The sequence below is a fragment of the Miniopterus natalensis genome, chromosome 4 (assembly GCF_054644295.1).
Source record: "Miniopterus natalensis isolate mMinNat1 chromosome 4, mMinNat1.hap1, whole genome shotgun sequence".
In the NCBI taxonomy this organism is placed as follows: Eukaryota; Metazoa; Chordata; class Mammalia; order Chiroptera; family Miniopteridae; genus Miniopterus; species Miniopterus natalensis.
This window is the reverse complement of record NC_142084.1, coordinates 96,949,201-96,965,409: the sequence shown is the minus strand read 5'-3', so window position 1 is coordinate 96,965,409 and position 16,209 is coordinate 96,949,201. Positions and strand designations below refer to the sequence as shown.

General features: G+C 52.1%; 1 protein-coding gene across 3 annotated transcripts in view; it reads left to right on the top strand.

Moving 5' to 3' along the window:
• CYTH3 (cytohesin 3) overlaps positions 1-16,209 on the top strand; it is a 103,011-nt gene that overhangs the window by 78,628 nt on the left and 8,174 nt on the right. For all 3 annotated transcript variants that reach the window (XM_087816999.1, XM_087816998.1, XM_087817000.1), the window contains exons 2-7: positions 7,085-7,167; positions 9,035-9,099; positions 9,454-9,520; positions 14,553-14,671; positions 15,030-15,110; positions 16,042-16,154. In XM_087816999.1, the coding sequence (XP_087673125.1) occupies positions 9,062-9,099; positions 9,454-9,520; positions 14,553-14,671; positions 15,030-15,110; positions 16,042-16,154 (418 nt within the window). In that variant the 5' untranslated portion in view covers positions 7,085-7,167; positions 9,035-9,061. The remainder of the gene's footprint in view (positions 1-7,084; positions 7,168-9,034; positions 9,100-9,453; positions 9,521-14,552; positions 14,672-15,029; positions 15,111-16,041; positions 16,155-16,209) is intronic.

The following is a 16,209-nucleotide window of genomic DNA, read 5'->3' as shown; positions in this document are numbered from 1 at the left end:
CACTTATTTAGATTTTTAAAATTTATTTCTTGCATCAGTGTTTTATAATTTTCAGCATACAAGTCCTGCGCATGCTTTGTTAGGTTTCTACCCAAGTATTTTTTTGTGTATGATGGTGCTGTTACCTTTTAAATTTTGATTTCTACACATCCATTGCCAGTACATAGGAACAATTCCTTTATCTATGTTGCTTTTTGTATTCAGCACTTTTTAAGTTTTTGGAAGTTTTCTGTTAGGGTCCTTGGGGTTTTATTTATTTATTTTTTAAATTTATTTTTATAGTTGAAAGTATTACAGATGTCCCCTTCCCCCCCCCCAACGACTCCTTCCACCTCGCTCCCGCCCCCTCCCAGGCCTTCACCGCACTGTCGTCTGTGTCCATGGGCTATGCATATAAGTTCTTCAGTGAGTCTCTTCCCACCATCCTGCCCCTCTGCCCTCTGAGATTTGTCAGTCTGTTGCATTTTCTGTGTAGACTGTCACGTAATCTATAAATAAGGATATTTGTATTTCTTCCTTGAGACCCATATGCCCTTTCTTTTACTTTCTTGTTTTATTTCACTGGCCGGACCTTCCAGCACCATGTTGAATAGCAGAGAGAAATGCTTGCCCTGCTCCCAGGATTTGAGATCTTTCATCATTAAGCGTGATATTAGCTGTGGGCTTTCGTCGGGGCTCTTCATCAAGTCGAGGAGCCGCCTCGCCTTAGTGTGGAGAGATGTTAGTCATGAATGGGTACTGAGTCTTTTAAAGCCTTGTGTGCATCAGTTGGTACGATCGTGTGCTGTTTCTTTCGCCTGTTAATATGTTGGATGGTACTGATTTTTGGAATATCGAACCAGCTCTTTATCCCTGAAATAAACCCCACTTGGTTTTAGTGTGTAATTTTAAAAACGTAATGCTGAATCCTACTTGCTAATATTTTGTTAAGGGCTTTTACATCAGTATTCACGACATACTGTTTAGTAATTTACTTTTTTATGCTCTGTCTCGTTCAGTATTAGGGTAAACACCGGCTTTATAACACAGATCAGGAAGAGTCACGTCTGTTTTCCGGCAGAGGTTTGTGCGCAGTCGATGCTAACTCTTCTTTAAACGTTGGGTGGAATTCTCCCATGAAATGTGTACCTGGAGATGTCTTTTTCAGCAGTTTTAAATTACAAATTAAGTTTTCTTAAATGTTCTAGACTCTTCGAGTCACCAGTTTCATTTCGGGGACAGTGGGAGTGGTTTTTGCCGTTTAAGGACCTGGTGCGCCTGGTGCAGTCCATCTGAGTGCAGTTTATCTTGTTAGAGGGATGTTGATTTTATATACTTTTAAAAACAGCTTTTTGTTTTCTTGATATTTTTCTATTTATTTTCCATTTCATTGATGACTGCTCATCATTTTCCTGTTTTGCTTGCTGTAGGTTTATTTCGCCCCTCTTTAATTTTGGGGGGATGGGAACTTAGATTATCGATTTGGCACTTTGTGTTTCCCTCGGACGGCTTCAGGGCTGCCTCACAAACTGATGTGCTGTATTTTCATTTTTACTCAGCTCATTGTATGTTTTTCATTTCCCTTGAGACTTCCTGTTTATTCTGTGGATTAATGGAGACTGTTTAGTTTCCCAGTATTTGCAGACTTTCTTACTTTTTTTGTTTTGTTAATCCTCCCCCAAGGATATTTTTTCCCATTGCTTTTTAGAGAGTGAAAGGGAGGGAGGGAAGAGACATTGATGTGAGAGAGAGACATTGATCGGTTGCCCCCTGCACGTGTCCTGACCAGGGGCAGGTGCCTGCCCTTGACCAGGAATTGAACCCACGACCCTTTGTGTGCAGGCTGGCGCTCTGACCACTGAGAACACTGGCCAGGGCCCTATTATTTTCTTGGTACTGATTTCTAGTTTGACTTCATTGTGTCCAGAGAATGTGCTTTGTACGGCTTCTGTTCTTTTAGATATATTTAAGGTTTGTTTTATGCAGTAGGTATTATCTATCCTAGTATTTGTTCGTGTTGGTTTAATTTGTTTTAGATTAGGTCCTGCATGTCTTTGGGGACCCATTATTAAACCTAAATATTCATGTCCCACATTCAGAATACATTCATCCCATTCCAGCATCCTGAAAAGTCTCAACCAGTTACAGCATCAGATCAAAGTCAGAAATTTCACCTGAATTTCTCGGCTAACCAGCCCCAGATTTTATCATCTCAGCCAGGTTTGGATGAGACTCTGGGTATGAACCGTCCTGAAGCAAAACTCCTCTCTGTTTGTGGATCTGTAGTTAGAGCACAGGACGTCTGTTTCCAAAATACGGAGGCAGGACAGGCATAGGACAGCAGTTACAGACATTCCCATCCCAAAAAGAGAAAAATGGGAAGGAAGGGGCCACTGATCCCAAGCAATTTCAAAATTCAATTAAGCGTGCTCCATTAGGTTTCGCTCCTGGGAGTAATCCTCTGTGGCTCGAGACCTGCCCTGTAGGCCGAGGCAAGAACACACCAGGCTGTGCGGCTAAAGGTGCATGTCCTTGGAAATCGCCTGGGTCTTTATCATTCAATTCAAAAGTAACTTCCTCATTTTTAGGTATTTGTTACAGTAACACCTCCTTCGGGCATCAAAATTTGTACTTATTTCCTGTGGTTGCTTGAACAAATGAGCACAAACCTGGTGACTTAAAACATCTTTATTTTTGTGCAGTTCTGGTCCCAAGTCCCAAGTCAGTGTCAATGGGCCAAATAAAGACATGGGCTGGGCTGGGCTCCCTCCGGGGGCTCAGGGAGAACCCGTTCTCTTGCCCTTGGGCTTTCAGCACCCTTCCCCCCTCCCCGCAGGTTAGCCACTCTTCTCATTTCTGTCACCACAAATCTGTGCTGTCTGTCCTTGGCCTGTTCCGAACATTTCCCCTAAGCGGGATCATATAGTTCGCAGTCTCTTGTAGCTGGCTCCTTTCGCTCAGCGTCCTGCGCTGTCAAGCCTGTGTCCGTGACCGTTCTTTCATGGCTAAGTGATGTCCCTCTGTATGGGTGGGCCACCCTTCGTTTATCCTTTGTCCACGGTGGGCTTCGGGGTTGCTTCCGCCTTTTGGTGGCTGTGAGCATTCGTGGTCCAGCTTCTGTGCAGTTTCAGTTCTCTTGGGCATACACAGAAGAGGAATGGCTGGGTCATATGTAAACACTGTGTTCAATTTTTTGAGGAACTGCCACACAGTTTGTCAAAGCGCCTGCACTTTATTGAATTTTTTTTTTTTTTGAAAGGATATGCTTTTATTGATTTTATAGAAAGGAGAAGGGGGGGAGAGAAACATTGATGTGAGAAACATCGATCGGCTGCCTCCAGTACACACCCCTACTGGGGATCGAACCTGCAACCCAGATAGATGCCCTGACCAGAAATCAAACCTGAGACCCTTCGGTGTACAGGACAATGCTCCGACCAACTGAGCCACACCACACTGGCCAGGGCTTTATTACATTTTAAAAATGAATGCTTTTCTGTATTCTCCTTTGGCTTTAAACTGTTATTTTTCTAAGTTAAAAAAATATATACATGTCTGTTGATTTCAGAGAGAGGAAGGGAGAGGGAGAGAGAGGTAGAAACATCCATGATGAGAGTCATTGATCGGCTGCCTCCTGCATGCCCCCTGCTGGGGATCGAGCCACAACCCAGGCATGCGCCCTGACCAGGAATCAAACTGAGGTCACCTGGATCCTAGGTCGATGCTCAACCGCTGAGCCACCCTGGCCGGGCTCTTGGCACTGATTTCTAATGCAATTGCTCTGTGGTCAGAGAATGTGGTCTTTAGGGTGCCAGCTGTTCCCATAAGAGCGCCCCTCGGGAAGCGTCGGGCATGCTGTGCATTTGAGCAGGAAGGGAGAGTGGTGCAGGGCGGGGCGTCTGCCGCAGCCCTGGAGTAGCCAGGGGAGTGGGCTCTGGCCTGGTCTCCAGCATTGAGTCACTAAAGGAACTCCTACTGGGTGACCCCGGGGATCATTGGGCTCCATGTGGGTGGGGTCCTCAAGTCTGAATCAGGCACCCCTGCTACTGCAACCGCTCGATTCCCAGGAAGCTGGAGGAGGAGCCTGCGACCCTCGCCGCCAGCCCGGAGCAGCGGGCAGCACGCGGCCCACTCGGCTTCACCCCGCCCGCAGTCCTGTCCAGCGCGTCCCACCCGGAAGCCTCGTTCACCCAAAGCCCAGCTGTAAGAGCTTCCTCACAGCAGCCTGGGGAGCTGGAGGGCACTGTGCTGAGTGAGACAAGCCATTCAGAGAAAGACGAGCCCGCAGGACCTCACTTACATGTGGAATCCAATGAACACAACAGTGTAACAAACAAAATAGAAACAGAAGCACAGATAGAGAACAGACACAGCTGTGGAGGGAAGGGGTTGGGCTGGGTGGAAAAAAGGCGAAGGGATAAATAAATAAACACACAGACGCAGACGACAGTGTGGCGATGGCCGGGGGGGAAGGGGTGGGAGGAGGGGAAGAGGGCAATGCGGGGATAAGTGGGGATGGAAAGAGACTTGACATTGGGTGACAGGTGCACGAGGCTGTGTGCAGGTGATGTTTCATTGAGCTGTACACTTGAAACCTGCATGGTTTTGCAAACCAATGTCACCCCAATAAATTCAATAATAAAATAGATGATAGGTAGGTAGGTAGGTAGGTAGATGATAGATGATAGATAGATAGATAGATAGATAGATAGATAGATAGATAGATAGATAGATAGATAGATAGATAGATAACCTCTGCTTTCCAGTAAGGTGCCTGCAGAGGCTGAGCAAAGCCAGGTCACCGCCTCCACTGCACCAGCCCTGGGAGGCTGATTAAGACTTTCTTGAGCCCGGCTCAGCGGTTGAGCGTCGACCTAGGATCCTAGGCAATCGGGGTTCGATTCCCGGTCAGGGCACATGCCCGGGTTGTGGGCTTGATCAATGACTCTCTCATCATTGATGTTTCTATCTCTCTCTCTCCCTCTCCTTTCCTTTCTCTAAAATCAATAAAGATACATTTAAAAAAAAAAAAGACTTTCTTGAGCAGACAGGATGCATGAAGGCTCCGCGTGCCCTGGGACAGTGTCTGTTGCACAGCTGCTGGGTACCGTGATCTGACTCGGTCTGTTGCCATCATTTATAAGACGCATCGTTATGTTCCACTAAGAAGGAAAAAAGCTGCTAATAAAACCAGACTTAATATCTTCTCACTTAGAATTTATATTTATACTGATTGAAAGAGTTCTTTAAATGTGTGTCAACGCCGATTTTTATATAACCTTTACCATTGCCCTGCTCTTCCGAGGCTCTTGTCCTCGGAGTTGGTGTTTGTCTTTTTCCTGCAGTGCTGGCTTCTGGGCCACCAAAGGCATGGGGGACGTGGTGTTTCTCAAAACAGTCTGGGGGCTTTAGGGTTCTGCAGGTTCTTGGGCTGAGACTTTCTTGATCCTACGAGCAGGCGTCAGTGATGGTTCAAAGCAATAGCCAGGCTCACGGTGCTGCCTCAGGTGGTTGGTGCGTGAATTGTGTTTTTGACCAAAGCTCCGGGTAGCAGCTCCGTTGTACCTCAGGCGATGATTCGAGTGTTCACAGATATGAAGGCAGAGACCTGCACCTGTCACAGTTGATTCCAGAGGTGTTTTAAATGTGCGTCTTAAAGTCCATTGGTTCAAGCTTGTTAATTATGTTACATCAGATCTAGATCTTTCCCCCCTTTCTTCGCCTTTGATGGAAAAATTCCACTTTCACATGTACATCTGCCGATTTTTTGCTTTATGTGTTTTGAGGCCATTTTGTTAGATGCATATAAATTCAGACTTGTTCATTGTGTGATTAGCTGCATAATGTGTTATTATCTAGTGGACTCTTCGTCTTAGTCTGTTTTGCTTGTGTTAACATAACGGGACCAACTTTCTGTTCGTAAGGTTTATCTGGTATGTCCCTCCCTGCCCTTTTCCTTCAGTTGTCAGGTATTCTTATATTTTAAACATGCTTCTTGTAATTTTTTATTGTTTGTTTCTTTATGTCCAGGCTTTGAGCGTTGGTCTTTTTCCCTCGTCTATAATGTATCAGGTTTTTTTGACTGTGCAACAAAGTATCCCAAAGTGATTGGCTTAAACATCACTGGGTCACCGCCTCTGTCCTGGGCGTTGGCCTGCTCTTGTCTGGGTCCTTGCACGTGGTGCAGCCAGCAGGGCCGAGCTCCTCCCAGGTGACCTCGCTCACCTGCCTGGGGCCCGAGCCGAGGTGGCTGCGGCAGCTGGGGTGTCTGAGACTGTCTCTGCGTGTGGTTTCTTTCTGCAATAGATTTCCCTTCTCAAGGTTGCTGGCGAGGGCTTCTCCAGAGCACAGTGGTTCACTGTTCCAGGGTTCAGGGTTCTGGGCCCCTCACAGTGTCACTTGGGCCATGTTTTCTTGGTCAGAGGAAGCCCCAAAGCCAGTCTGGATTCCACGGTGGAAGGAGACCCCCATTGTTAAGCAGAGCGTGACTGTAATCAAAGAAAAGAGAGAATATAGGCATAGTAGGAATGGGAGGAAATGCTGCAGAGGTTCCTCACTAGTAAGAGGCTGCAATGAACCACTCTGTCAATTTAAAAAATTCAGCAAATGCCCACGTCCCGGCTACCCTTCCCCTGCGGCACTGACATGCCCCACATCCTCCTGGAGGGCACGGCGGCCACCCCGGCCTCCTCGGGAGGCACCGCCATCGAGTCTGGTGCTCGTCCCCCTGCGGGTTCATCTCTGTCCTGCTGCAATACGCGCATCTCGGAAGCACTTATGGGCCGCTGTGCCCGTTTCCTGCCCTCTGCGACAGGCGTCAGGTCACGTGCAGCGGAGTCCTCAGCCGCTCTTGTCACCTCTGTTTCATTTGTGAGGCTCACCTGTATCGAGACTGAGCTCAGCCCGTTTTCATAACTGTGTGGGACTCTTTCATAAAGTCTCCGTCTCTGACCGCGGGACGCGGGTGGGTTTCTGTTAGAAACCGCGCGGCGGGGCCTGGTGCCCCGGTGAGCCCCGGCATGCACCGTTGCCCGAACGGGACGGCCAAGCTGCTGTCCAGGCTCGCGGTTTAATTGTGTAATTTGATTTTTTTTTTTTCTTTCAGTGCCTGAAGACCTCTCCTTAGAAGAGCGGGAAGAACTTTTAGACATTCGTCGAAGAAAAAAGGAACTTATCGATGACATCGAGGTAAAAAAAAAATCTCTTAGTTTTTGCTTTTAGGTAAGAGTAAATCACGTAGCTTCATGAACCTGTGAAAACTGGGTATCTCGTGTGTGCGTGTCTGAGCTGCACAGAGAGACGGGGCAGGAGAGCCGTCCAGGTTGATGGGGCAGAGACCGTGCTCCTGGGCCGTGCGGGCTCTGGGGTGGCGGCCAGAACCCCAGCGACCTGGGTCAGCAGAAAGTGACACGTGATGCCAGGGTCACAAAGGCCACTTTTAAACAGCGGCAGCAATCTGCTCACTAAAATTGTATGGAGAAGACCCCATTTTGTTGAGCACATTCCCAGCACCAAGAACGTTGCTTGTCCCATTTTGGGCACCCAGACATTTTTTTTTTTTTTAAATCCTCACCTGAGGATATTTTTTTCCATTGATTTTTTCTTAAAGTAGAAGGGGGGGGAGAGAGAGAAACATCTATGTGACAGAGACACATCGACTAGTTGCCTCCCACACTCGCCCCGACTGGGGCCAGGGATTGAGCCTGCAGCTGAGGAACGTGCCGTTGACCTGAATTGAGCCCGAGACCCTTTAGTCTGCGGGGCGACACTCTAACCACTGGGAACACCGGCCAGGGCGTACCCAGGCAGCTTTGCGTGAATGCACCTCTACAGGCTCCGAGCTGCACCTGTGCCTGCCGCCTGGTGCGAGCGGCATTGGGGGAAACAGGCAGGTAAACAGTGTGCTTCCCCCACTGTGCAGTCCGGGCAGGGCAGGGGTCCCCACAGGACCCCCCAGGGAGCGAAGCCGCTGTCTCAGGGTCCGCTTCCCTCTGGGGCTGCCTTGGGAAATCATCAGACATGCGGCTCGTCTTTGAGAGGCTTCTATCGCTGTCATGCCAAAGTAAACGTAGCCTCGCAGGCCACTGGGCGCAAGACTGAGCCTTGTCCAGACAATCACTCCTTTCTAGGAGCTCGCACTTGAAGTCTGAGGTTTCCTGGCACAGAAAAAAAAAGGCTTTCTAATAAAGACGTCCTTGTATTTGAATGATAATTCGTGGAACTTTTTCTTCTGAGGTTACCCTGTGTTCTTGGAAAAATCCGACACCCACAATAGGAGCTTCGGTTGAGGAACAGGATATGTTTCCAAGGGACGGGTCTAGTTGGACATAGGTCGTGATGGTGCCTATGGAGTCCTCTGGAGCTCTGATGGCCTCGTTTTCGAGTTGAGAATGTGGAGGCCTAGAGAGGTTAAGAGGGTTGATGAAGGTCTCTCACCAGTAAGTGGTGGAGGGACGGGGTGTCTGTACCTTCTCGTGTCCTTGGCGAGTCTGGGGCCATGGGCAAGTTCTGTGGTCGCCCCCTGGGCTCTGTCCATGGTGCTCCGTCTCATGCAATGTGATGGAAAGTGATGGAAACCATCCTGAGAGGGGCGGTGGGGGGGGCATGTTAGGGGCCTGTTGCTAAATGCCTTTCAGCCCTGCCGTCCCCCCTGGTCTTCCTGGGGTTGCAGGTACCGGGAAGGGGAAGGCAGGTGGGCCTGTGAGCTGACGTTTCATAGCCGCAGGAAGTGGCTGGGCCTCACTGCTCTCCTCTCGCTGTTTTATCGTTTACACCTGTGACGTCCTCGCCAGTGTCCCTTCTTGATTTTGCCCACGAATCCTCCAGAACCTGCCTAGAGACGCGAGGTGGACTAGTCGTAATGTTTCTTTTTCCTGTGTTGGGGCGGCTCCAGCTAGGAGACCGTCTCTGTGTCAGGCAGTATTGTTTGTCCAGACTCATGGGGGGGCAGGCCAGAGCCCGGGAAGCAGCACCCGGACGGCTAGCGCTCCTGAGTCCAGGAGGGGGAAGGAGAGGTCCCCAGCCCCACCCCAAAGTCCTGTCTTCCTGTTCACAGAGACTGAAGTATGAAATCGCTGAGGTGATGACCGAGATCGACAACCTGACGTCTGTGGAGGAGAGGTAACCGCGGCCCCTGTGGGCGGACGGCGGGCTGGGACTCGGAGCCTTTGCGGAGCCATCTGAGCTTCTCTCCCGGTTGCTCCGGCTCCTCTCGTGGGCTCAGGGAGCAGTGTGGCACCTCAGAGTTGCCCTCCACGGAGGTGACTTTCTGTGTAACGGGGACTGTGCTGCTTTAAGCCGCTGCCTCTCACCATTAGCTTTTCCCGAAGACACTGTCAGATATGAGCAGGAGTCACGGTGGCCACTCCTGGCTGCTGCCACCTCCAGGGTGGGGAGCCCTGGGAGTGTCGTGAGGCTGGTGGCCGCAGCACCGGGTGCAGACGCCTGCTAACCGTGTCCTCGTTTCACGCACAGCAAAGCTTCTCAGAGGAACAAGCACGTCGCTATGGGGAGAAAGAAGTTCAACATGGACCCCAAGAAGGTAGGAGCGTGCGCGGCCCGCCCCCTAGATGCTGGCCGGCTGACTGACAACTGACTTCAGTGGCCACCTCCCTGTTGGATAAAAGTGGTCAGGCCACCTCTTAAAAAATAGTCGGTGTTAAACTTTTATTAAGAAAAGGGCTGCTAATGAACAGGGTGACCCCAAAGTGTTCGCGTAACTGGCTCCTGGACCGAAAGGCCTCCTTTCCACAGGAGGTCCTGAGCAAGGTCCCGAGCGGGGACGGGTCTCCCAGAGCCCACCCCTCGGGGAAGCCAGGCTGAGCCCTCTGCGTCCTGCTGAGCTATCCCCTTGGCCGGGGGCAGAGGTGGAGCCAGGCGGGCAGCCTGCAGACTCGGTGGCCTGGGTGGGCTGAGCAGTTCACATAAGAGGATGTTCTTTCATTCGTCTTGAGAACATGTCTGTGTGGAAGACTGAGGATCTTTCCAGACTTCAGCCAGTATCTGGGTCTTTCCTCAAATTGGTAGATGTAGAAAAACATCCCAACACAGTGACACTTGCCACGTGTTGCTGCTTGTTTTGAGCTTGAGCTAAAGGACTGAGTAGAACCGTGATGCCTCGAGAGCACATGGCGCGCAGTGTCAGGCTTCCTGGGGTGGGGATAGGAGGGTGGGCCTCCTGGTGATGTCAGACTGCAGAGGGAGCTGGCAGACCTTCCTCGCTCGTCTCTAGTTGGCATTCGCTTTTAACATCTTTCTTGGTTTTTGTGCAGTTTTTGTGGCATTGGGCCTCTGTACTAATTAATTATTTGTTCATTTAATGTTTGTTGATTGCGTGGTCCAAGCTATAAACTTAGGTTTATAAGTGCAAGTGTAATTGCAAAAGTCACTTAAGGAAATCCATGCCACTGTAGCCCGTCCATGGTGTGCAGATTGGATGCTCTTAAGGCCCAGCATGCCCGCAGCTGGGCGGCCCGTTGTGTGACTAGCGCTCGTGCCAGTGGAAGCTTTACTGCTGCTTCCCGAGTCTGCTCGTGGGGCGTAAATCAGCCCCGCGTGGTCCGCGGAACACGTGTGCACTTGGTAATGATTTGATCTTTGGGGTTAGTAACAGGTTTTCTTCCTCTAGAAGATGAGTTTACGGAGCTGAATTGTCAGCAGCTGTCATACGCACTGGAAGCATCTAGGAAAGAGATCATTTAGCAAGTGGATGCTTTAAAAGCTGGGCCTCACGATTGAACGTGCGGTGCAAGTAGCACAGCAACCGAGAGGTTCCTGGATTAGCTCACATCTTGCTCGTGAGACACAGGCAAACATTCTTTCCTGCTTAAGTGGGGCAGCTGCTCTGCACAATTCCTCTCCGGCCACCCATCTCATTTCACTGACATTGTGTCAGGTTTACAGTAATCAGGTTAAAGTTTATGGAGAACCGTGCTAAGGAAGCAACTTAATATGCTTCAGCCCTCACAGCAACCGTATGAGGTAGGTTCCGTTTTATTTCCCGCTTCACAGTTGGGGAAAATGAGACACGGAGCAGGCGTGGAGCTTGCTTAGAGTCCTGAGCCAAGAACCACTGCCCCTCCCGAGCTCCTGCGACTCAGGGTTGGTGTGCAGGTAGGAGTCTGCCCTGATGCCTGCGAGTGTGGAGTCTCCCCTGCGGTGCCCGGGCTGCAGCACATTGCTCTGCAGGCTTGGCTTTGCTGTCCTTTTCGCCTAAAAGATTTAAAAAATATGTTAATTACTAGTTTCACTTGACAACTTATCTGTGATTATGTTGTTTGATAGAAGCAGGTGGCATGTTTAGTCTGCAGGTTCACTTTTGCTGGGAAAAATTATCAGAAATCCCTGGTTCTGTAGAGTTGGTGATGGCACTGGATTAGTCAGAGGGTCGCCATAACAAAATACCAACAGAAGTGAATTTTCTTACAGTTCTGGAGGCTGGAGGTCTAAGGCGAGGGAGCCAGCACGGTCAGGTTCTAACGAGGACCCTCTTCCTGGCTTGGGGACAGCCATCCTATTGCTGTGTCCTCACACAGTAGAGTGAGCTCCTTCCAGGGGCACCAGTCCCATCCAACCCAGGCCCTGCCCTCATGACCTCATCTAACCCAAGTCACTTCCCAAAGCCCCACCTCCTAATGCCATCACGTGGGGGGTAGGGCTTCCACACATGAATTTTCAGGGACATAGACATTCAGCCCGTAACAGCAGATGATCTCACATCCTTCAGACACAATTTAGTTTTATCTACCCCCTTATAAACATTGCAACATTGTGAAACACAGGGCTGTTGTCAGAGTAAATACTTTGTTTCAGGCCAGTAGGAAAGAATTTAGGTCACAGAGTGGTAACATTTTAGCCAGGAGCTTCCATTCATTTGTTCTTTTGTTTGTTACATTAGAGTCCGGAAGCAGCACGGGGCTTATAGGTGAATTAGAGGAAGATTGATTATATCAGCAACACTAAAAACACTCCAGAGCCTCTGCTTTGTGTTCCCAACTTCCTAGAAACGCCTTTAAAAATACATGAATGTATAACAAGCAGGAGCCCTCCGTCAGGGGTCAGCTCACTCAGAAGCAGCGGGTGTGGGCGTAGGATCGCGAGAGGGGGTCTGCGCCTCCTTGCTGAGCTCCCACCGAGTAGTGTGTGACCCCAGGTGGGGGAAGCAGACAGGCACCTGGCCCATGAAAACAGGTCGTGCCCTCTGGGCCCCATCGCCGAGGAGGCAGCGAAGCACCCACTACAGAGACCAGCTAAGTGAGCACCCACCTGGAGCGTCGCCTGCTCCTCTGCCGGGTCCCTGGGGCAGGTCCAGTACAAACCAGGAACTGAGGGCGGCTGGTTAGGCTACTGGGGAGTCGTAAATACAAAGGCGACCACCCAACAGGAGCCAGCCAATGGACAGCAATTGAGGAGGAAGCTGACACTGTGAAAGACACGCTAAACTCACAAACAGGACTAACGGGAGGAAACAGGCCTGCAGAAGCAATGGAAGGAAACATCAAAAGCAGGATATTTTTATATTTTATAAATATCATCAAAGACATGTGATAGGACATTCCTTATCCTTGATACAAAGGCAGGGAGTTGTGAAAAGTCCTAGGAAACGAGACAGGCACCGTCCCTTTCTGCTCCAGAGCTGCTCGCCGTGCCTCTGGCGTTGGTTCCATTTTCTCTTCCAGTCCCTGGCCGGCGTCACCCCAGTGTCTCTGTCTCCCACGACCGGGGCCTCAGTCTCTCGCAGAGAGAGCTGGAGCTTCTCACGGGGCCCCCTCTGCCCTCCGAGCGTCATCGCTAAGCACAGAAGACGGGGCCTTGTTTGAGCCAGTTTTCTTCTCAGATTCTTGGAGGTGGTTTCCTAACACTCTCCAGAAGCCCCCTGGTGTCCTGGGAGCGTGGAATTCTAGAGCAGGCCACCAGCGTGCAGAGGAGCTCACGAAAGCCTCACCCCCAGCCTGTTCAGTTCTGGGGGGTACAAGCCGCTGGTGTGGCCCGGCTGTGTGGCTGCAGGGCTTGCTAATGACTGCAGACAGCTAGAGAGGTGGGCAGATGCAAGACCCCCCGAGCCCTGGCCGGCCCCGCCCAGGACCGGCCGCACTTGGAGAACATCTCAGGGTGCCTTCTGGTGTCTCCTCCTGGTGGGTGAATTCCACTCACTGCGGATCATTGAAACTTTACATAGATGGAATTAAAATACACGGAGTCCTTTGACGCCACGTTGTGTCTGCCAGGCTCGCCCGTGTCGCCCGTGTTTGTTCCGTCCATTTGCTATGTGGCCTCCATCACATGGAAATACCGGAATGTACTTGTCTGTTCTCTTAGGCACTGACCCTCGGCTTGTGTCCAGTTTTTAGAAATTCTAAGTAAGGGTACTGTGGACATTCATGTATTAAAAAAACCAAAACACTGGGTAGACCCTTCAGGTGGGTTGTGGGCAGTGGGAGAGCGCTGGTCTTGGGCACTGGGTCTCGGCAGGAAGACTGTCTCTGGATTCGCAGAAGTGCCCCCGGGCAGACAGCCCAGCACCCCGATCCCCTTGCAGCCTTTCTGGCACCTGCCATGGACCAGCTGGGCAACTGTGTCAGGGTAAATGTCTGCTGTTATTAGGGCTCCTCATGAGACAGAGCCCACAACTGTCCGGGACAGCCCCACGCAGCCTTTTATTTAGTGTTTGCACTCCGTGCCCTTCCCATGGCCTGGGTTTTGACTGCATTTAGCTGGGGGCACAGCAGTCGGCTAACGCGTTCGGCCACAGGTAAGTCCCGTGAAGAAGGCTCACAGAGGGGCTGCACAGAGTCCGGTGGCTCCCAGGAGGCAGGTGCCAGGTCCTGTGTTTCCCTCATACGATGGCCGTTAGGGCTCAGACGGTCACATCTGTGTTGGCGGCAGGAGGGGCGGTGTCTGCTCAGGGGACCCAGCAGCGTTCTCGAGAGGTCCTCCCCACAGGCTTCCCTGTCTGTTTGACCAGAACTGTGCCATGGTCCTTTCTAGTTCCACAGGAGGCAGGGAAAGTGATTGTGGGGTGAAGGGTGGCAAGGAAGGGGGATTGGGAGCGGGTATTAGGTTGGCCCACCCATGACATGTCTTCTCAGACACAAAGTGCACCGTTCTCCCGAGCTTGGGAAATCGGGCATTGTGGTTACTTTATAATCTCTAATTACTATGTACAGTGGTTTGTGCAGTAACCTGCTTGTCTTCTGACCTGTTAAATGGCCGGGAAGACCGTGTACTTTCCTGTGCTCTGGTTCTGAGACTCAGGTTGTGCCGTTGTGTTATTTATTATTTTTAACCCTCACCTGAGGATATGTTTTTATTGATTTTTTTGGGGAGAGAGAGAGAGAAACATCAATCTGTTGCTTCCCATACGCACCCCGACTAGGGATTGAACCCGAAAGCCAGGTATGTGCCCTGACTGGGGATCGTCCCCGCCACCTTTTGGGGTGTTGGGGGGATCCTCCTGCTGACTGATCCATCCAGGCAGGGCCATAATTTTTGCTGTGTCCAAACCTGTGTTCAGACTGTCTCTGCGGACGAGCCCAGTGGCACCCTGAGCAGTGCCTCCTTGCTCCCACTCCTAGGGGATCCAGTTTCTGATCGAGAATGACCTGCTGCAGAGCGCCCCTGAAGACGTCGCCCAGTTCCTCTACAAAGGGGAGGGCCTCAACAAGACCGTCATCGGGGACTACCTGGGGGAGAGGTGAGCACCTCCCCTTCGGGCCCGTCACCCCGGGAGGTGCTTCCCCGGAGCTGAGTGCTGGCTCCCCGGGTGGTTTTGAAGATGGAGAGAGAATGGGCCCCGAGCACCCAGGACGGTGCCTTCTGGCCAGCACCCCTTTGGTTCAGATGGTCTCCCCACCTTCCCTCTGAGCAGCTCGGAAATGAAGTCAGTCCCCCGCAGGGTCCCCTTGGTACCAAGCCTGAACACAGATGTACGGGGGAACCCTGAACTTACAGTCATACGAAGTGAGACCACAGAAGGGGCTTGAGGAGATGTATATCTGAAAATGACTGGCATGGTCAGCAGTGGGTGTGACCATGCTCCGCTCTCCTCCCAGGGATGAATTTAACATTAAAGTGCTGCAGGCTTTTGTCGAGCTCCACGAGTTTGCCGATCTCAACCTTGTACAAGCCTTAAGGTGAGTGTGTCGTCAGGTGTGGTCACAGAGAAGGAGAGACCTGCGTCCCTCGTCCTGTCGGCCTCTCTCGAGCTGTGTGAGCGCTCAGAGCCCGAGGGAGACTGGGACCCTCAGGGACGGAAGCTGTGCTTGCCTTGCAGGGCTGCTGCGATCTCTCGGTCTCTTGTTTTGAATGAGGTTTGGCGGCTGTTTGCTGCCTTCCTCCCACTCTGCGGCCTGAGATGTGGCACCCTGCGCTCAGCCCCTCGCCCCTCGCCCCTCGCCGTGGGCTGAGGTGTGGCACCCTGCGCTCAGCCCCTCGCCCCTCGCCGTGGGCTGAGGTGTGGCACCCTGCGCTCAGCCCCTCGCCCCTCGCCCCTCGCCCCTTGCCCCTCGCCGTGGGCTGAGGTGTGGCACCCTGCGCTCAGCCCCTCGCCCCTCGCCCCTCGCCGTGGGCTGAGGTGTGGCACCCTGCGCTCAGCCCCTCGCCCCTCGCCGTGGGCTGAGGTGTGGCACCCTGCGCTGAGCCCCTCCCCCAGCCAGATGCTGCAGCCGGGTTCCATTTTTGAAAACTCTGCCACGTAGAGAGGTGCAGGCTGGCACGTCTGGGATGAGTCTGGGGGCACAGTCACGGCGGCCAGGTTTCCATTTCTTGTGGCTGCTCAGTCTCTGGCCAGAGCCACAGGGTCTTGCCTTGGACCTGCAGGTGTCAGTGGGTGCTGAGGACAGGGCTGCCTGCCCCACAGGGCTTGCTGGGTCCTTGGGCTCTGCATGTCATCCCCCCCCCGCCTTGCCCCAAGGCCCACCGGGAGCAGCACTGGGATCGGGGCTCAGGACAGCTGAGGCCCAGCGTAGAGGCAGCGCCCCTCCTGCACCTGCTGCGCTTCCTGGGCCAGCAAGTGAGGCCAGGCCCCTGGGAACGGATGGCCATTCCCTGGCTCCCTCTCTCTAGACAGTTCCTGTGGAGCTTCCGGCTCCCGGGGGAGGCCCAGAAAATCGACCGCATGATGGAGGCGTTCGCGTCCCGCTACTGCCTGTGCAACCCCGGCGTCTTCCAGTCCACAGGTCAGTGGTCACGCGGCCGGCACCTGTCGCGGCCGGCACGCGCCGTGGGCCCCGC